The sequence below is a fragment of the Podarcis liolepis genome, assembly GCF_965112155.1.
Source record: "Podarcis liolepis genome assembly, chromosome: 1".
Classification (NCBI taxonomy): Eukaryota; Metazoa; Chordata; class Lepidosauria; order Squamata; family Lacertidae; genus Podarcis; species Podarcis liolepis.
In genome coordinates this window covers 51,303,924-51,326,955 of record NC_139554.1, presented here as the reverse complement: position 1 = coordinate 51,326,955, position 23,032 = coordinate 51,303,924, and the positions used below count along the sequence as shown (strand labels likewise).

Genomic DNA, 23,032 nt, shown 5'->3' with positions numbered 1-23,032 from the left:
TCTGTTGTTCAGGGTGTTGTTCATGGAAAACAATTCATAAACGAAATGAAGTCAATATAGTCCACATTTCTTTTTCTTTTTAATGTTGTATAAGGATTGGAGATGATAAATTTAGATTCAATAGCTGCAATTTATGAGCTGAAAGGGAGGAGAAAGATTGTAAGACCTGTTGCTGCTACTCCAAAGGGCCCGTTTGTTGTACGCTTGCTCTGTTTCTCAAACTTTGGGAAAACTTGGATTGTGAGTTCAGCTAATAGAGAAAACTATGAGTTAGAGAGACTAGAAAATATTGGGACAACAAATACAACTAAGCCCTTTAATCACTTTTTTATCTTTATGAATTGTAATTTTTAATTTCTTCTAGCTCTCTTATACCCTAAGCTTTTAATTATCCAAATTACTCCAACTATAAGCACCATGGGGACAGAAGTATTTGTGTCGTATCTGGGGAAAGCAGATGAAAACCACTTTGAGCTCACAATATATGGTGGGCTATGAAGTCAATAAATTAAAACAGATAAAATGTGCACTATAGCATGATACTTACAAGCATATCAGAACTTAAGAATCAAGCAACTATTAGTATTTGGTCTGAACTTCTGAAGTCGAACAACCCCTTTTACTATTTCAAGTAAGATACACACGGCAGAGAATGCAATTTACCTGGTGAACCTGAATTTCCACTTTCAGAGCCTCCTGTAGAGTCTGCAACTCCATTCTCTACCTTCTCCACTTTCTTGAGCTGTTGAGGTTACTAAATCCCCACCACCTTCAGACGCTTGCTTCAGAGTAAAGGAAATATTCTGTTCTTTACGCTGCAGCTGCAAAATATATGTTACTTTTATCAGGAAAGCGGGTGGGGACATCAACTTGTCATATATTGTGCAAGATTCTTGTCTTTTATCTCAAGGCTTTGTAATGGAGGGCACGTGCCCAACACAGTGGATCCCCTTGCAGCATATCTGTGTTAAAAAGCTCAAGAGCTAAGAACTACATGTTAATTCAGAAGCAAGTTTGACCAAGCAACTTATTTTCACAGTGATTTATTAAATTACACAAATGAGAACAGGCAATATATACATTCACAAGTAGCAATTAGGCAGATGTATATCAATATTAGTGTACTTCGTGCAAATAAAATGGCATTGAATGAGTAGATTAACAGGAACAGCTCTTCTTACATCTAATTTATAAGGCAGTTAGAACGACTTTCAAAATCAAAATGCTCAGCAGGTCATACAAATCAGTTAACTAAAAACAAAACAAAACTATACAGTTGACTTGAAACTTGAGTGGGGTTAGGTTCTGGGGATTGTACATGGAGCCAAAATTGCATATAGCCAGAACAACCCAGGAACCACCCCCACAAAACCTTTCTGGAGCCGTCACACTAAGCGGGCCTTACCACACACACAAACACTCCACAAGGCTTTGAAGGCTCTTGCACTGGCTCTGGGAAGCTCCCACAATATTTTGCAGGAACCTCACAAAGCCTGCGTGAGAACTTCCCAGGGCCCTGGAAGCATGTGTTCAATTTGTGTAACTACATGCTGGTTAAATGCACACAAGTTGCAAGTGGACTGTAATAATGAACATTGTACCTATCATGTTTTGATTTATTTGGTCAAGTTTGACATGAATGTGACAGAAAGTGCTTCAAGTCCCTTATCTAAAACACTAGAATAAGAAATGAACATTTTACACAATAAATATTCATTGCTTATTTTAGGGATTTCACTAAACAAAACGTTTATTCTGACTAGAAGGTCAACATAACCAAAGGGGGGGGGGGGAGAAAGAAAGTAGCTTACCAGTTTTGGAAAACAAGTGTTCTCTTCAGCTCTGTTTCGCCCCTACAAAAAAGAAACAAGGAGGAATCAGCAGATAGTACAGTTAACAAAAAATGCATTCAGACTGGCAAACAAATATTTTTAAAGAAATTATGGCAAGTCAGAAAAAAGAGAGAAGTTTAATATATCAAGGAAAAGCTCTATTACAGTCTGTGCTAAACCAGAAAGGAGTTCAAATTCCTTTGCCAAATGGACAAAAAAGATGTGAAGCAGAAACTATTCAACCTCCCTCATTCTTGTATGTTTATTAAAACTAAATTAAATCAGAATCAGAATCCTAAGAAGACCAAATGTCTACCAATTATCCTAGGCCACACAAAACCTGCCACAACCACACCCTTAAGATCCTACCTACCCTCTAAACGTTAGGATGACACTTGGCCTTGTGGCACACTTAAAGCGGTTTCCAAAAGGCAATTCCTCCCTTTGGGGAGATGCCACCCATGTTGGCCTGGCTAAAAGGCTTCCCAGCCAGCAGATGTCAGAATTGGGGGGTGTATTCAGTTACAATATGCCTGGGACATCTCTCCAGCCAAGCAAATGGCAGACAAAATGGCAGTGTAGAAACAAATGTAGAGCTTGGACCAGATGACAACAAAACAGCTTGCCTGCTCCATGGTTGTCCTGGCTGCTGTGCCTGTCTGCTCTGCCTGTTTGAAAAGCATCCAGGTAGGAAAACTAAATGGAACTTGGGTCCTGGCATTGCTAGGGACCATGTATAGGCATAGTACTGTATTTAAGACCTCCACCCCACAAGTACTACTCATAGTTTGAAATAGCCAACATCAAAGAAAGGGAGTTAAATTTCTATTGCTCCTACATTCAAAGTTAAGGACCTATCTCCATGAGAACATAAGATGCTAAATAAAGACCACAAACAGTTATTCTTAATGATATTTTGTGTGCTTATTGTTCATTGACTCTACTTGCCGGTTTGGACTTTTATTTCTCCATAACTCAGATTCTGAACAAAGCCAGTACCATTTAAAAACAAACAAATACAACAGGAAGAAAATACTGCAATCTTTGAGATTGGCTTCTTTTTTCAACTTGAGGCATTAACTAACGACTTCAGGGAAGGCAACATAGCCCATTCTATAGTGGCAATTTCTACCCAAGATCTAGAGAACAGTGAATTGGAACCAGCTAATCTAAAAATTTAAAAATCCACAATTTAAACCAAAAGACATGGGTGCATAGCATTCTCAACAAGACACCGCCACTTTGTTTCTTGACTATCTTATCACATAAGCATTATGTCATATAGGTATAGCTTATATGCTTCTCATTTTTTTCCACCCTACAAAAAAGTGAGAGACTTGAGGAAGCTCATGTACACAAGAGCAGGAAAGCAGCTGGACTGTGGAGCTCCACACTATCTCAAACTTGCTTATCTCCCCCTGCAGCAAATTCAGGATCTTCTACCACACAATTGCAGGTTTCTAGACCCCAATCAAGATGTTGATGTTGTCGTTTAAAGTTTGGGACTTCTCAGAGTTCCTCCACCATCTGCAGTATAGTGGGTTGATAGAGAATGGGTTTTGAAGTGGTAGCACCCCAGCTCTGGAAAGCTCCAAAGACAGATTTGCCAGATAGCTTCAGACTTAAAACTTTTTTCTTGTGCTGCTTTACAGATCTGCTTTCAGCTTTACTCTGTGCATGTTTTAATTTTTTGTACTTTATTTTATGCAAACTGCCCTGATAACTAGATTAAAGGGTCAGGTATGAATTTGAATGAATGCAGTCAGACTCTCGGGGCACAGTGCTGGCTCAGGCACCTGACAACCCCTCCCTGTCGTGGTTTATGTAGTCAGAGGGGATGCAGATACTGTAACTGCATGGAGTTTATGCAGAAAACATACGTATCACACATGGCAAACAATTTATGCACCTTACAGAAAGACAACAAACTAAATCATATAGCTCAGTCAGTAGAGCATGAGACTCTTAATCTCAGGGTTGTGGGTTCGAGCCTCACGTTGGGCAAAAGATTCCTGCATTGCAGGGGATTGAACTAGATGACCTTTGTGGTCCCTTCCAACTCTACAGTTCTATGATATACCTTTAGAAAGTGTTTCCCCGTGCATGGTGTGAGTTACTTATTACTATTAAATCCAACTTTGGCCCCCAATATTCATTCTGCAGTTCAAATTTAATACTTTTTAAACCAGGGGAGAACAGAATATTTTCTACCAAACTTTGTTGCACGTCTCAAAATACCTGTAACAGTTATGTTTAAGCACATGAAGTGACAAAAATGTATTTCAGGATAAGTAGTTCAGAGCTAAAATTATCTGAAGAGTGGAATTCTGAGGTATTCATTGACTATACACACACACACACACACACACACACACACACACACATGCTTGTTATTCCACTTATATATTTTTCTTTCTTCAATCACGTAAATCAAAGCAGCATACATGAGACTGCGAAAGATGCCAATAAAAATCAATGCCTTCTGCATCAGTTCTGTATGCAACCTCACCTATGTAGTTACTATACAAGCAAGACTCAAGAATCAAGATGACCCAAGTGCCACTAAGCAAGAAGCTCTCACATACTAGAAAGCAAACTTTGCATATCTCTATACTCAGAGAACATTCAAATGCTCATGTTGAAACATTTTAAAAATAAACAAACCAGGGCTTTTTTCTAGCTGGAACTCACTGGAACTCAGTTCTGGCACCTTTCAGGTGGGTGCCATTGCCATTATAAGAGAACAAGAGAGGGGTTCATGGTGAGTTCTGGTACCTCTTTTTCTAGAAACACAGCACTGAAAACAAACAATACAGAGATTAAAACTAATAGTTGTGAAATTATTGTATTGTTTAATAAAAGAAGTCCCAAAACATTCCAGAACTGGATATATTCTTCAGGAGGAAGGTATTATTTATTAAAATGTGTTTTTCTATTTCCCTCTTGTACATCCACAACCTCTCTGAGAAGCGCAATACCACCCAGCTGGGTGTTTTCTTCTAGTATCTCTACTTGTCTGAAGAAGCATTTTGACTATGGATCTGTTTAATGAAATTAATCAATTTAGCATGGATATAAGCTTTATAAGGAGTCTGACAAGATCTGCTTTTTATTTTAGCAGAACAAGTTTTTAAACTCCAAGGCAGCAGAGATCAGTTTTCAAACATCAGTAGCCTAGCCAGCACGGCTTAGTAACGGAAATATAGCAGCTACTTTAAAAGAGGAGAAAGCTTTAATTCAGAAAAACTTTGAGTCACATGTAATGTGCTTGTTCTGGGTCACAGTGAACAGGGTCAAATGGTATAGATTTTGTCAAGCTTGTGGCTATACTATTCTTGTGTGTTCAGAAGGTACGTATATTCAGTCTAGTGTCCAGCAAGGTTGCTGTCAGTCAGGAATTGGAAATGCATAGAGGTTTTTAGACAGCTAGCCCTGTTTGTAAATAAGGCTATGGCAAACTGGGCAAAAGAACAACAAAAAATGGTTTAGGCAGGGAGAGGAAGTGGGCTATCACCACCTTAAGAGTGGCCCCCTGAGTCCAGACAGATGAGTGAAAATCAGTCACCTAGCTTTTTCTCTCAAAAACAACAAAATGCCATGATATTAAAATGTTTCCATCTCCAAGGTACCTGGACTGCATTTTTTCCTTGTGCAGAAAAAGCTTTTCCCTTAATTACTACTGTCAGTTCCTGCTTAACAGAAACATTTCTCCTTTCATTTGTGTACAATCCAACACATTTAATGTAATTTTATTTAATAGCAACAAATTTTAAAATGCTGCTTTTGAGCATTTTAATTGAATTTCGATTTCTATGCAAGTGCAGCTTCAAAAAAATAAAAAACCACACTAAGTTAAAAGCTAATTATCTAGCAAACAAGCAATGCATTTTCAACAATGACAAAAATAGGAGTTTAAAAAAATATGAATTTTAAATTGACTCTCTGTAATAAAGCTTAAACCTATTATATTCCTCTAAAATAAAGAGACAGAATAAAATTAATTCTTTTCATCTCATCCATCTTGGGCTATGGGCAAAGAAGCTGGGATTATACTACAAGGGAGCAATCTCCTTTGTGGACACACGAAAGACTAGTTTTCATGGAGGTGGCAGGCTTCCGATTGGGCTTCAGACTACAGGTAAGTGCTTGCATGATCAAATGTTCTTCCATGGACACATACTTCTGCACATGAGAGGGGTGCACATTAGGGAAAAGGATAGGCTGAACCTCTCTCCTTTGACATGCAAGTCACATTTAGTTTGAAGTGGTAAAGTACAGGCAAAGACTTCTCACCTTAGAGAGAATTAGACCCTGTATTTCCTATAAACACACTTCTAGTTGCATCTATAACCTTAGCTCAGTGCAACAATGTTCTCTCCCTCTTCCCAAATATTATCAATAGTTCCTCCTGAGAAGTCTACCATAAGAGCAAGAATGAAGCACAGGAATCAGTCTAAAAAAGAAGTGCTAAGTAGTACTCAGAAGTGAATCATAAAAAGGGATTCTTTTTCTAAAAAGATCAGAAAATTGCTCCTACACCACAAATAATAACACAGCTGGAAAGTACAACTCGCATGTTAGGTTGTCCCTATACAGGATGGATCATTTTTATAACCAAATTAAAACGCCAAGAAAAAGGCTGGATTGAAAGTGATTGATAAAAGCAAGTTTCCAACTTTCTAATTCACGTAGTTATTGATTGGTTGCTGTAATAAATGAAATCTGTGTTTGCAACAAAAGTAAGCTTTTACAATACCAGGAGCATAGCCCCAGACCCCTGTTTATTCAACCTTCATAGCCTTTGAGCCACAGAATTTATTTCTGCTTAGGGAAGCAATTATGAAAGTAAGTATTTCTATTTGGCTCTGTACGCACGCGCGCACGCGCGCACACACACACACACAGAAAGTACTTCTTCGTGCAACACATAAAACAACTATAGAATTCACTCCCACAGCCCTGGTGGCCATGCTCTGCCTCCACAATCAGAGGCAGTATATAGTATGCTTCCAAATACCAGTTGCTAGAAACTGTGGAGGGGAGAGTGTTCTTGTGCTTGCAGATTTCCCACAGGTATCTAGTTAGCCACTGTGAGAACAGGATAATGGGCTAGATGGGCCATTGGCCTGATCCAGCAAGATCATCTTATGTTCTTATGACACTAAGCACACCCATTACATGTGAAGATGTGCTTAGAACTACACAGGAAGAAAAGCAGGTACTTCCTCTGCAGAAGAGCATTTCACAATGTCATAGAAAATAAATGTCCATGCAATTTAATCAACAGTCCAAAGGTTCATAGTCTGAACAATACTACAAAAGAGACCCACAATGGCATAATTATAATGCACAACCTAAGATTACTTTCTTGTCCTGATTTATTCTTTTACATAAAAAGCAGGGTTTACTAAAATGTCAGTGAGTTTTTAAGGTATTATGAATGCAGACAAAGTTGTTCAGATTAGATTTAGGTACTTTAAGCCAGGGAAAGGACACTTATTCTAACTGAAATTCAATATGAAATAATTCTGCTTAAAACAAAGATATTACTTCAAAAATCAGTTTTATTTCCATGCTGCTGTGAATAAAAACATGGAGAAATCTGCTCAATGGACAACTCAACAAACACAATAAGAAAGGAGGAGTGCAGAATTTTTTTTAAAAAAAACTTATCAATGTTTCTGAACTTTCCTTTGAACTCATAGCATACCTTTTCAGAGTGTCCATGTACACTTCAGAAAGGCAGCTTGTTTCCTTTCTACAGGAAGACTATCTGAGAGGAACTCTAGTATATCATTGCATGATATCACTGAGTGCAACTACCTGTGCAAAATGCACAGAAGTTGGTATTACTATTAATAATAATGATGATGATGATGATGATAATAACAATAATAATAACAAAACAACAACAACAACTATTATTAACTTACACCCCACCCATCCAATCGGATTCCTCCAGCCATTCTGGGTGGTCTCCCACATAATATTAAAACAGTGAGATATAAAACATTAAAAGCTTCCTGATGCAGGACCGTCTTCTGATGTCTTTGAAAAGTTGTGTAATTATTTAGCTATTTGACATCTGACGGGTGGGTGTTCCACAGGGCAGGTGCCACTATAGGGAAGGCCCTCTGCCTGGTTCCCTGTAACTTCACTTCTTGCAGTGAGGGAACTGCTAAAATGACCTCACAGCTGGATCTCAGTGCCCAGGCTGAGCACTGGGAGTGGAGACTCTCCTTCATGTATACAGGGCCAAGCCCATGTAGGGCTTTAAAGGACTGCACCAACACTCAGAAACATACTAGCAGCCAATGCAGCTCTTTCAAAACCAGTGTTAGATGGTCCCAGTGGCGGCTCCCAGTCACCAGTGTAGCAGCTGCATTCTGGATTACTTGTAGTTTCCGAGTCACCTTCAAAGTAGCCCTGTGCAGAGTGCATTTCAGTGGTGTAAGGAGTTAACCAGATCATGTACCACTCAGGCAAGACAGTGCACAGGGAGGTAGAGTCTCAGTTGGCATACCAGATGGAGCTGGTAGACAGTCACCCTGGACACAGAATTGATCTTCACTTCCATGGACAGCTGTAAGTCCAAAATGACCCCAAGGCTGCGCACCTGTTCCTTCAGGGACACAGTAACCCCATTCAGGACCAGGGAGTCCCCCACATCTGCCCACCACCTATCCCTCAGAAACAGTACTTCTGTCTTGTCAGGATTCAACCTCAATCCATTGACTGCCATCCACCCTACAAATGCCTTTAGACGCTCACAGAAGACATTCACCACCTTCATGGGTTCTGATTTAAACAAGAGGTACAGCTGGGTATCATCCGCATATTGGTGAACACCCAGCCCCAAAACTCCTGATGATCTGTCCCAGCAGTTTCATGTAGATTCCTGAAAACCACCTATTTACCTTTGTTCAAATGAAAGTGCCCTCTAGCACCCAAGGGAAGATGAAACTGATGGTTCTGGATATTGCTGGAGATTCTTCTACTACAGCTAGAATTTTTCGAGTTTTGCAGTTTCAGTTAGCTTGGCTTCATACTTATGATGGAAGAAACTAATACTGAAGGTTTCTGTACACAAAAGAGGGTTTTGAGCCAGAATTCACAAGTAGGATTTGAAAACAAATTCTGATCATGCAGCAAATCCAGTATGCATTTATTTACAGCTGGCAGGATAGTAAAGCAGGCATTTGATGGCTTCACTACACAGGAGTGATGCTACTTTTCAGACATTTCCATACTTTCCATCACACTCCAAGGAAAGTTTACATAATCTTACAGTCATACTGAACACAGTGGAACTTTCTTCTAAGAAACATGAACAAGATTGGGCTGAGCAGGAAAACAAAACCATGCAACTAAAAAGGGACAGGAAAGTCACCATGTCCATTCCACTCCGTTTGCTAGAACAGCAAAAATGCCCAGCCATCGTCCAGACAAGCGATAATCACAAATCCAATATACATTACAAAATAGTCACATGGCTATTCCATTTGCAAAAAGCAAAGTACTCCACATTTCTGTAATATGTTTCTATTTTGTTCTGAACGTGTTTTCCATCAGGAAATGCTCTTTGAAGTTCAGGCACTGTATTTGTTTACTCCTTCCCCAGAACATTCCTTGGATAAGAGACCAATATACTGTGATATCTGCAGCTGTGGTTATCAGAAGAGTCAGAAGACCTAATCTTCAAACTTGGTTTTCTGGAATACAGTCAATCCTTAAAAATATTCTTTTCAGAAACAAAAGGGAAACTGTCCCTTGTTATGAAGCCACACATGGTTATTGCAGTGCCTCTACTTGTCTTCTAAACAGTTCTGAAAATATTACAAGAGCCACTTGGAGAAAGGGCAGTAGGCATGTCAAAATAATGTTACAGAGGCATGAGGATGATTTTGAAGTCGGAGCAACGATAAAAACACGGGGATAGGGATCTTTGAGATCAGAATTGGAATCCATAAGTAAACTTAACTCCCAATAAGATACAGCCATATGGTAAGAATATGACTGAGGGCATAGTGGTTGACAAAGCTGAAGGATTAGTATCTACTAGACATCTGCTCTTGCTTCCTCCAGCATCCTGGATCAGACATAGGAGTAGAAGAGAAATAATCATCTCAATAGCACAAGACTACTTTACATACATTTTTACCTTCACAGGGATAAGCCAATGCACACACAAGAGTTTGTAGTAATAAGAAAATGAATAAACTGTATACATAAGACACATGTGTATATATTTTGCTCTATACCAATACTAGTTTCTGTGCAGCAAAAACATTACATGTAAAGGTGCAGCCATCAATACCCTCTAGAACATGGGTGTCAAACACAAGGCCCAGACCTCGTCATGTGGCCCGTGTAGCTGCCGCCGGCTGCCAGCCTTCACCTTTTATTCTCGCTTTTTTTTTTTTTTGACACAAGAAAGCCGCCTCTTCAGCGCATGCGCGGCAGCCTACAAGCCAGAGAATGTCTGCCCTCTAGCGGCGCCGGCCGTTCTACACAGGAAACCTCCACTTTACATGCATTCAGCAAACCTCCACTTGTTTTTATATTGAGCGCATGCCATCCTGTGATGTGACAGATCCAATGGCTGCCTGAACCCTTCTCTCCTGTACTGTAAGTCCTACAGATACAACCGGCCCTTTGACCAAACTGCTGATGCGGCCCCCGATGAATTTGAGTTAGACACCCCTGCTCTAGAAGATGGACTTGAAATCCTCAAGCTGTGTGATCGGAAAGGAAGACAGTGAAGATAGTGGCTGCCATACAAAGCTTAAGGACTTGGCTTTTCAGTACAACAACTGCACAGTTGCTACTTATTTCATGTGTACAGTTAAGACATCATCTCTCAAGCTTCTGTTGTGGGAATAATGCACAGTAATACTGTCTAGAAACAGAAGCCACTGAAGCATGATGGGATGGGGAAAACTTCACTACAATGCAATAAATTGATGTTTTAAAAACAAAATTGTGTTTTATCAAAATAAAACACAATTAACACAGTAAGCTGATGTTTACTGTGTGCTGCTTTAGGCACAGACTACTGTGGAAAAGTGGAAAATAAATTGAACTATTAGGACAGGGGTTGCTGTTTTTAGCAGTAATCATGTGTTTCCTTTAATATCTAGTTCGTCTAATCATGGAGAAAGTGTTCAACCAATGCACAAAACTACTCTAATAATAGTTCAGCATCAGAATTTAATAAGAATGGATATTGCATGCTTTATCCACAAGAGAGGAAGACTAGCTACATGCAAATTAACCTATTTTTCCGTGTATAACATGTCCCCGTGTATAAGACGCCCCCTATTTTGGGGGACTCCAAACTAAGAAAATGGGGGGAGATTGCCCAGAGTTGTTGAGCTTTTTAAAGGGGGGAATGCTGACAATCACTCACCCACCTGACCTACACTGCCACGCACACGCGTCACAAAAGCCACCTATCATCTGTCCCCTCGCCAGCAGAAGCCGACAATCGCCTGCCCAATTGCTGCAGCAACAGCAAATCAACACCAGCTCTTGCCACAGCCAACAACAACACGGCCAATAGCCGCTAACAATCTCTGGCTCGCGGCAGCAACCAATCCCACGTTCCCCCTATGCACTATCTGTGTATAAGACAACTCCCAATTTCTAACATAATTTTTCAATAAAAAACCTCATCTTATACATGGAAGAGTACAGTATACCGCTGTTGTAGATACCACATTGTCCAAGCAAAAGTAAAACTCTGAACATGGCCACAGATGATTTACCTCTGATTCAATGGGGCCATTGGAAAGGACCCAAGAGTCAACGAAGTGTGCATTATCTATCCATCTATCTACCAACAAGTGGTACGCATCAATACCTAGAAACTAAGAACAAGTATTAAACAGTTTAAAAGCGAAAACAAAAGCAAATTAAGAATAGAGAGTTCCCAATTGTGTCAACTCCAAGGGGATACACTTATTTTTTATTTTATTTTTTAAAATGATTCCAAAGTTCCATATAGGAGCATGGATATCCCAGGAATGGAACTGATCACAAACATCTGAATAATAGCATAGCTTATGGGAGGCCCATAGAGTTGGCATTCTTTCTTTATTAAACAAGTTGAGAGGAAACAGGCTATGCCTGCCGTGATGTTTTTCAATATATCCCTGCACTGGGAATCTCAAGGCAGTCCCTGAGTGAGGAGGGCAATTTAGATAGGTAGCCACAAAGGAATCACATCAGAGCTTGTGCCTTCTTTGGGGCAGAAAACATCAAGAGTGCTACCACTGCACTTTGAGATTCCATTCTTCTTGCCAAGAATATATAAATCTCAACAAAGCACCTGCCAGAAACATCAAACCAATTCAGGCTGTTGGGGGGGGATCCTAAATGCAAATATTAACAGGGAGAGGTGATACAGGAACATATAAATGAAAAGCAGAGTGGGAACCCTTTTGCTTCTTCAATTGTGGTGTTAGATAAAAGGTTAAACAAAAATTAATAAATTGTATGAAGGACAAGAAAAAGTCTCAAAATGAAAGCAAAACAAACCCAGAGGCTCAAATAGGAACAGCACAATGCTTCCTTCCTGCTACACCCACTATATTATACATCTGTATTAAAGTATGCATTGTTGAACAAAGTGGTAAGCAACTTTGGGAAGTAGGAGCAAGCCAAATGAAATTTCTACATTCAGAAAACCCTTTGGTGTAAGGCTGACAAAGCAGAAAGCAGCAAAAACACTTCAACAGAAGCATTTTTCATGTATGTAATTGATGACTGAAAGTTTTGCCTATTTTTTTAAAAAGCCATTTAAGAAGGAAGCCAATAATTGAGGATGTCAGCAGAAACAAATACTTAAGACAATTATATACATGTGAAAACAAGTGACTGTAATGGAGATTTTCATAATCTTAACTTTCAGCTATGCATGGAGGTTTTTGAAAGCTCTTCTTAATTTCCATTAACGTTTTAGTCCTATACATACAAAATAAAAGTTTAGAAAAATAAAGAACAGGAATATAAGTGGTGAGGGAAACTCAATGTATGTTTTCCTAATCACCATGAAGTATTTGTTTACTGCTAATGCTGGTCTTTTACAAGCAGTTACAAGAGACTTCCATTAAACTTTGTTCAAAATCCCATGAGCCTTTATTTCCCACCCCCCCAAAGTCTCCTCATCAGAGCAGCAGGGGGTCCCATTAGACACCCTATTTTACTTTCACCTTATAAATAACATTAGCTGTACACCATTTCCATGGAAACCAAATACAATGAAACACATTTAAATGAATACCTGTTAAATGGATGAATTTCTATCTAAAAGTATTTTCTGTTACAAATAAAATTGACAGGATAATGAGACATTCTTAAATTAATAACATGACTACCCTGGTCCCAAATTACTAAACATTCCTTTTTATACATTACAAACTAGTAGTAAAAGTGGGCTAGATCTTGCAAGTTCTCTCTGTAGAGGACAGCAGTCTCAAGTGAGAACAATAATGCAAAGATCTGAGAAAACTTACAATTTTCATTACCGTATATGGATGGTGCTAGTTACACTTTTAAAACAGGTTTCAGCTTCTACACATGAATCAAATAATGTCACTGTTTAATAAGATCTTCAGTGATGTCATACATAGACAAAACTAATATTCAGATCACTAGTAGCTTCTTTGTTCAAACATTTTAGGTTTAGTTGCATTGTTTGTTTTGTTTGTTTAGTCGTTTAGTCATGTCCGACTCTTCGTGACCCCATGGACCAGAGCACGCCAGGCACGCCTGTCTTCCACTGCCTCCTGCAGCTTGGTCAAACTCATGCTGCATTACTCCATGCAAAATACATATTTGCTAGATACTGTAATCAGAGTGCACTAATCTGCCAAAACACAGACATACATATACTCAGCAGTTAGGGCTTTTATGCTGTATTTCTTGTGTTGCTTTATTTTTGTGGTCTTATGGAAACCAAATACACTGAGTGTTGCTTTAATACTATCGCTGATTACCTGTAATTGTGTTTTTCTGGTTTTAAATTTATTGTGCATCATATATCATTGGCATATAACTGTTGGAAGCCACATTGGGATGGTTTGACCCCAAAAGGTGGCATACATAATAAACCAAATAATATCTAGTGCTTGTTTCATTATACCTAGGAAAAGCTCCGGAGCTGCACAAATGAATCAGGCAATCCCAAGTTTATTTGAATGCAGGATTTCCTGGTTCATTTGCTCATTTCCACACAGTGATAGGGGATAGGGCAGGAAGTGTACAAGCCTATGGCCCACTTCCAGTTTCTCTCCAAGTACAATTATTGGGATGAAGGAACATCTGATTAGGCCCCTTTCTACTTGTCTACTATAGGTTTAACCTGAATTCCAGGTTTCGGTTTTCAGTGGAGTAGCCTTATCCCTTTATGTATTCTGTGATACTCCTTTACTAAAACTCTGCTTTTCTTTACTATACAGGCCACCTTTATGGTTCTTTGTCCTCATAGAATGTCAGTGGTGCCCACCTGAGAGGTTCCAGAGCTGAAAAAAGCCCTGCATCTTTCATCAATCTAATTTAGCGCACCAACCATATAGCCTCTTGAATAAATATCATTTTGCCACAGTGATCTGCAGTGTTATGGTTAGATTCCTAAAATGTGATGTACAGTGGTACCTGGGTTCTCAAGTGCCTTGGTACTCAAACAACTTGGAACCCAAACACTGCAAACCCGGAAGCAAGTGTTCCGGTTTGCGAACTTTGTTCGGCAGCCGAACGTGCTCCGTTTTGAGTGTTACGCTTCCGATTTGAGTGCCACATTTCCATTTTGAGTGTTATGCTGAGGTCTGTCTGTTTTTTGCTATTTATTTTGCGTTTTTGTTTTGTGGCTCTTTTTTGTGACTGTGTGGAACCCAGTTTAGCTATTGATTGATTGATTGTGTGACTACAGTACATTGTTTATTGCTTACATTTTATGGATCAATGGTCTCGTTAGATAGTAAAATTAATGTTAAATTGCTGTTTTAGGGGTTGTTTTTAAAAGTTTGGAACAGATTAATCCATTTTGCATTACTTTCTATGGGAAAGTGTGCCTTGGTTTTGGAACAGACTTCCGGAATGGATTAAGTTTGAGAACCAAGGTACCACTGTACGTGGATGTATCTTAAATGCTAACCAAGTCAAAAATTGATAGTAAAGTTACTAACCCAACACTGAAAAATCTACACTGATTGTAGATCAGTAGAGCTTGAAATACTGGCTTTGACCTGAACAATCTGGGACCATGTATCTGAAGTACCTTCTCTTCCCACATGATCCTGCCTATTCACTATGATAATCAATAATAATAATAATAATAATAATAATAATAAGAGTTTGGATTTGATATCCCGATTTATCACTACCCGAAGGAGTCTCAAAGCGGCTAACATTCTCCCCACTCTGTGAGGTGAGTGGGGCTGAGAGACTTCAAAGAAGTGTGACTGGCCCAAGGTCACCCAGCAGCTGCATGTGGAGGAGCGGGGACGTGAACCCGGTTCACCAGATTATGAGTCTACCACTCTTAACCACTACACCACACTGGCCCTGCAGAGTGCTTCTGTGTTCAGAGGTGAATGGTACCATTTCAGTTGTGGTATTCCACCTCTGGAATGCTACCTCAGAAAAATCAGATAAGCAACAAGCAAAAACTTCTCTGTTTTTGTTTTTTAATGGGCGCTGTATCTGAGCTATTGCTGTCATTCTATCTGATTAAAATATTTTTATATTAGCTTTCATAAAACTTCATGGCACTGTACAGAACAATAAAACCATATATACAAAATACCCAATCCAAAGCAAATTAAACCAATTAGAGACAACCGGAGGAGGGGGGAAGAGACTAAACTTTAGTAGTATTTGGCTGTATGGTAGAATATTTGTTTTGTTTTATTATTAAATATATATTTAATATATATTTTTTAAAAAAACTATTTGTAAGTCATATTGGGTATTACAATTTGAAAGAGAGAGGGTAAACCGACATACAATCCCCTGCTATTATTTGGGTTTGTCATTGGCATACTACTCATAGTTTATAGAGAGCAGCAAACTTGGGTTCGCATATCAGGACAAACCAGATTCTGAATTATTTGGGCTTGTTTCCTCCCCGCAGCCAGCAGGGGAACAACAAACAACATGTGTACATTAAGCTATAATTTAAAACTATGGTTAAATGTTACATATGAATTAGTTCAAAACCACAAAATTTTGTTAAAGCAGCTCTCTATCAAGTTTTTTAATATACATATCACTTATAAACACATATACTGATGCACAAAATGTAGGTTAAACAGTGGTGTCTTTTTCAATTTAACATTTGCTTTTGCAATATTGTGAATTCTGATATTTTTCTTGGTCTAGTTCTTAAGTAAAAAAGAAGAAACAGTATTTGAAACAGGAAAAGAAAACATTTGGGCTACTTAGAATCATGAAATTTAAATAACTGTTCAAGATTCAAGTAAGAATCGCTTAGAAATTCTTAGCACTAGAAGTTAAAAAAGTACAATGCAGCCTCCTGCATACATTCTGCTCACACTCCAAATGCAACAAACCTGCTGAGCTACTAGAGGTCTCCCCATGTTATCACTAGGTGTGAACAAGTCAGAACAGCTCTCTCCATTTACACTGTTGAAGATAATGAGAATGAGTTCCTAGTCTGGAGTTCTGACTAACATTTGGGCTGCCAGACATGGCAAAATTAGTTTCCCCCCCTCTTGCATTCAGTGAAGATTCAACTGGTTTTATATTTCCTTCTCCCTGTGTGTTCATTTCTATGCTGTACAGATGCTCTCCAACAGCTATGTTGTCACCCATACTCGACTCACTCACTTATTAAATCAAACTTTTGTAACTCCCCTCTTTGCAACCAAAAACAGACTTTTAAGTTTTTAGGTTCCGGCATCTGCTATAACAAGCTTTCTCACCACCCCTAGCCTATAATGCTAAACTATGCATTCCACATTTTCTGCACGAGAACAAAATCATTCATCAGCCTACACAGAATTACCAAAAGAAGTCAGGGTGCATTAACAGCAACACATTAAATTATTGACACAACATTTTAGGTTTATTTCAGTTCTTAGCCCCACACCCTGAAAAACCTTACGGCTGTTCTACAAGTTTAAGGTGCAGCCTAAAAAGAAATAAAAATTTAAGGAGTCTTCATGTTGGCATCTTAAAATAAAGTTATTCTGGCACTCTGTTCACAATTATTCATCTTTTTGCTATCATACTTGAAGAATTAATGTCTAGAGACATCTTTAAAGAGTAGAATCCTGCTTGGAAACAACATGAATTAGGGATCTGATTTTAATGGGATTACTGCAATTCCGGAAGCAGTTATAGGGTGGTATTCAATGCTAGTTCTATTCAGAACAGACCTGATGAAACAAACATGACTAACGTAGTTTTAGTAATTTCACTGGGTCTAACTCCAAGTAGGATACAACCCACAGTTGTTACATCAGAGGGAATTAATGGCTAATGCAGCCTTCCCCAACCTCCAGATGTTTTCAGCTACAACTTCCAACAGCCCAGTGCCTTTTAAAATTTCAGTTGGTAAGAGAGCTATGGCCATTATTGAAATGAGAAAGTTGGACCACACTTCTCCATGCATTGACAATCGCACAGTTGGATTACTGCAATGCACTCTATGTACGGCTACCCTTGGGGTTGGTCTGGAGACTGAAGCTGATGCAGAACACAGTGACTAGGTTGCATGTGGAGGTAAACTACCATTAACATATAACACTCTGCTTGTGAGATTTGCACAGGCTGCTAATCTGCTCCCAGGCCAATCAAGGTGATGGTACTAGCATATACTGTACAGTCAGGACAAGGTTACTTGAGAAACTACTTAAGAGTTTCTCATGCAAGTTCCAAAGATCTCAAAAGCCCACTCTGCAGTAACTCAGGGAATGGCTTTCAGTTTGGCTGCCCCTTTTCTGTGGAATTATCTTTAGTGTGTATCACCTTGAGATGGTTGTTCAGAAGGCAATTAATAAATCAATAATAATAATAATGATAATATTCCTAACACAGCTGAAGCTATTTTATACAGTCATGCATGCAGCCATCTAAACCATCACTTAATTGGCGCCTTAAGTTTCACAAGCTAATACAGACGATGAAAGCACTGTGCAAAGTAAAAACTAAGAGGCTATATAACCTTTGGGTGTCACCCTGACAAGAAAGTAAATACAGTGGTACCTCTGGTTTCGAACTTAATTAGTTCCAGAGGTCCTTTCTTAACCTGGAACCGTTCTTAACCTGAGATACCACTTTAGCTAATGGGGTCTCCTGCTGCCACCGCCGTGCGATTGCTGTTCTCATCCTGGGGCAAAGTTGTTAACCTGAAGCACTACTTCTGGGTTAGCGGAGTCTGTAACCCAAAGTGTTTGTAACCCGAGGTGTTTGTAACCCAAGGTACCACTGTGCAAGGTGTTTGTAATCCAAGGTACCACTGTACAGAGATGCAATCTGTTTCCCCAGCCATCTAGTCATCTACTTTTCTCCCTTACATCACCCTATCTATTACCACTAAAACAAAAGTGGCCCGTTACTACTTTAAGAGGTGACTTGCAACAAAAATGAAAGTTTGGCTTTGCGTTTAACTGGCAGGCTCAGCAACTTCCCATTCCTGAAAGAAGAAAGCATGGTCCTTGGGCTTCTTAAGTCTGGGAGACAGTAAAATGGGAATTTTATTAATTTTATGAGTTTTATGGGAAATAAGCAATGAGTTTTAATAGAAAAGGCTAAGAAAACTTTGCAGTCCATAACACTGATCTTTAACTGGTGGGCCAGGACCCACAACCCGGTCATGGGCAGATGGGTCACAATAGCAGCAGTACTGCCATATAAATATATGGTAACAAGTTAGGAAAAGTGTCCCCAAATGTATGTTTGGGTTAGAAGTGGGTCCTAAGTCTGAAAACGTAGAAGACCACAGGTCTACATGCCGGGCAAAAGAAGAAGAATCACTCCTAAAAGTGTCAGCCACCAGACGCCAAAGGGACATGAAGTCTCATAGAAAATGCAACCTCCCCCCCCCCCCAAATTCATGGCACTTTTCATATTCTCAGTGGCAGGAAGGTTTATATGAACAATCTAAACATCTGCCACACAATGGTTCTGATATAATACAAGTCCTCAAATCAGAGATGGAAAAAATAATTTCAAATGTCTAAGTACTACTACTAATTTTGAGGGATTCAGAATAACTTTTTTTAAAAATGACACTCCTATATGGATATAAGCCCAATATTATTGTTTTTCTTTCTTTTTACTCAGCAGTACCGAGTTCCAGCATCTCAATTTTTTTTGCTTCCCATGGCACCCATAGCACTTTTATCAATATATTTATTTTATATTCCGCCTTTTCCCCAGAACTGGGACTCAAGATGGCTCACAAAAATTAAAACAACATGGGTTAAACACAGATAGCTAAAAACATGTAGAAGATAATAGTTAAAAATAATTAAACTATAACAGAATTAAAATTATGTAAAATAAGTATACTAAACAGCACAGTGCTGAATGGCACAAAATTATTAAAAGTTATTTCCTTAAAAGCTGGAATACATGAGTACTGGAACCTCATTAAAAACAAAACAAATAAACCACCGCATAAACCCAGTGTTTGAATTCCTCCAGAGAGGAGTCAGAAAAGGCAATTCCTTGCACTGCAGCTAGGACCAGATCCCCCCTCCCCCGACTGATAAGAAGTCATATTGCATGAGCGGAGACCTTGTGGATCCCCCTATGTTGTGGACCTACAACTCCAATCAACCAGACCACTGGGCAAAATATCTGTAGCTTATGGGAGTCAGAGTTCAGCTACAGGTTCCGCAACTCTGAGGCTACATTATAAGCAATGATACATTCTCTTACCAAATGTTATGACGACCCTATGCAGATATAATTTCACGTAGCACAATATTTCAGCAATTGTAGTACAGTACATTTTAAACCCAGATTCTGTTCATCTGTAATTCCCTCTAAGAAGCAAAGCCATAAAAGGGATATCCTGGAAACCATGCAACATATTCCCAAAGTTGTAGTTCTCATACTTCCACAAGACATTTCACAATATTGCAAAAATGATTTTTAAAAACCATGTACATGCAAGCCTCTTCACAGTATTAAGGTCATAATTACAATTTTATGCTAGCAACAATGTTCTGTATACATGCCTGGCAACTGTATATTTTTTGATGCACCAAGTAAGATTTACCTCCTTTACACTACCACACATAGTGTTCATATTCTGCAGGCTAATATTTTTACAGAGCAGTTTATTTTATTCAGTTATGTCCCTTTGGCTTTTTGCTCTAAGAAGCCATTTCAAATACCTTTAAAAAGTCAATAAAATACTGCATGAGGCATAAGAAGCACTGAACACTACCACTCCTCTATGTATTTCTCTTTGCCATTCTGAAGTTTCTAGCTAAACTGTACATAAGGACAGTTATGCATTGTAAGGAAGTTGCAAAATCCAGTGATCATGGTTTCCACTACAGTTTTCAGCAAACAGAAACAAAGCAGTTAATTCCATACTCTGTATATAAGGACTGCGAGTTAAGCAATATTCCACATCCATGAATACAGAATATACACACATAGGGTTATTACGCAATCTTGATTCATATTTTTATTATAAACCTTTATAAAGCACTTTGATGACAGGCTGAACACACTACACCTGTCTATGTACGAATCTCTCTACCTAGCCCCAATAAGATAGCCTTGCCATCTCAGAAATTCTCTTCTCTTACATACAAAGCATCCCAGGATAGTATTTCCCCCACAGTGAGCTTGTCTGTCAGGGATCAGAAGGAAACATTTTTGATTCACACTTCCTCATCCCACCTAACTGGGCTGTTGGCAAGTGTAAATCACAGGCTTCCAGCTTATGTGTTGTTTACCTGGAGCTCCCCGTAGCAAATTCCCCTCCACCTGTCAATCCTACCCACCTACTTTGACTCTAGGGAGATAAAATTCAGCTGCTTTCCTCCAAAAGGTCATCTAGCATCTAATATAGGAGAGACTCTTGCACTTTGCAAGCAAATTGGTCAATTTTCTTTTAGTTTGACTAGGTTCCAAATCTAGAAATGTGTTGTTTCTTTTTAGGCTGCTACTTATTCCCCCTCCTTCCAACTATAAACATTAAATAAGCCATTTTTATTAGGGACCTGGATTTGACTGGATATTTTGCATAACCCAAAGATCTCTCTACCTTGCATGTCTGAACTTGTGTCTAGGCTACGTGCTCAAAAAGAGGAGGTGAAAGCGAACAATAGATTGGGCTCTGCCTGGAAGTAACCAGAAGAGTTTGCTTCTCCAACTCAAGGTAATTAATCCACAAATCTGGGGAGCCCCACTTGCCCCAATCTTAGGTAGAACAGAGAAAGAAAGTGATCTCAGCTACACATAAGGAAGTCAAGGGGTGTTTTCCAGCCTTATTCAGTATCATAGACAGGATTGGTAGAGAAACCTGTCCAGAAACGATCACCCCTAAAAAGCTCAAACAATAAAACTATTAAATAATTTACATGAAAAATGCTGATTTTAGAAAAAGTGTTAGTTTATTGTAACTACTGTTGATGGTTACATGCACACATTTTCAAGTTTGATGCCAGACTGATAAAGCATAGTTTACAATTATCTGGCAAACCAGACTTTGAAACCATGTGGTTTGGCATGGTATCTAAACTGACAAATTACGCAGTCATCAATCTTTAGGTTGCTGTACCACAAATGCAGATATGAACTTGCAGAACTAAGAGAACAGAAAATGAAAGTGGACAAGCAGATCCAAACCATGGTTTGTTGCATGCTGGAAGCTCAGTCAGAGGTAAGGTTATTCATTTTATTTTGTTTCATAAAAATTTATATACCATTCACTTGATGTTTAAAAACACACACACCTCAAAGTGATTAAAATCTCAAAGCAGTTAAAACCTAAACCATGGTTAGGTATGATGTCTGAAAGAGTCACTATCTGAGTAATTTATCTGCTAACAATGAACACTTTATAGACAAATTGATATGAACTACCTTTCACATGAATGGGGATGGTTACTAAGCAGCCTACGCACTCCAAGGAACTTTAGGGCAAAAAATCTTGCTGTTGCTATCATAGTCTCTTAATAAAGTTAACATACAGATGCCAAGGCAATATCATCCCCCTGCCCACTTTTTTTTTAAAAAAAAACCTGTTCCTCCATTTACCTATAGCATATGAAATCTGTGAATGAACATAACACCTCACTTTCTTCAAAGCAAAGTGAAGAGTTTTCAATGACACTGACATGTACAAAAAAAGTTTTATTTTAAATCTGCTACAGTAGAAAATCTAACCTGAAGAACTTTGACAGTAGTAGTGGTCATAGCAGAACCAACTCAAACTTAACCCATTCATGAAATACAGTATTATTTCTAGCTATTTAGTAAGATATCAGGACACCAACCTTAATGCCTAGACAAAACTAAAAGCATTCTCTGCCAAGATGCCAAATACCAGCACAGGTTTCCTTGGTGAAGCAACTCAATGTTGTACAGACCAAATTATGAGAATGCATACCATTTTTCCACTTGTGAACAATCTTATTTATTTATTAAAAAACAGCTAAAAGAAAAAAATGTTCCATCAGTACTGAAAGAATGCACTCCTATATGAAGCATACTAGATCTTACATTCAACAAAAGCTTACTTTTAAAGGGGAAGTAATGGAAGATATGAAATCAGTTAATAATAAAGAAAGCTGTCAAAAACTGTTAATCTGTGGTAACAATGAATTGTATCCAGACAATCCATCATATCCCAGACAATCCATCATGTTCCCTTCACTAGATGTCCACATACACACATTACTCCCCAAGCAGGCAGATGAAAATATGTTCACCCATATTTTTACAAACAAACAGCAGAACACTGTCTCTCTGCTAGGGGGAGACCATGAGCCATTGCTCACTCACTATGGAGCACACAAGTTCATTCCAAGTCTCAGGTGGAAAAAAAAGATTTGCTCGCTTGAGTGTTGCACAGTGCTAGTCTCTTCCATCAGTCAAACTAAGTAGGAATGCAAGAAAATTTAATGGGCAAACCATAAGAGGCAAGTGTGTGCTTAAGTGAGTGGTACTACAGACTAAGTTGGAACCAAGTATGCAAGTCTTGGGCC

General features: G+C 38.8%; 1 protein-coding gene across 5 annotated transcripts in view; it reads right to left on the bottom strand.

Moving 5' to 3' along the window:
- Positions 1-23,032, bottom strand: part of PHF21A (PHD finger protein 21A) — a 129,317-nt gene that overhangs the window by 85,422 nt on the left and 20,863 nt on the right. For all 5 annotated transcript variants that reach the window (XM_083464105.1, XM_083464104.1, XM_083464103.1 and 2 more), the window contains exons 2-3: positions 1,812-1,853; positions 664-821 (exon numbers count right to left, since the gene is read on the bottom strand). In XM_083464105.1, coding sequence (XP_083320231.1) covers positions 664-717 — 54 coding nt within the window. In that variant the 5' untranslated portion in view covers positions 718-821; positions 1,812-1,853. The remainder of the gene's footprint in view (positions 1-663; positions 822-1,811; positions 1,854-23,032) is intronic.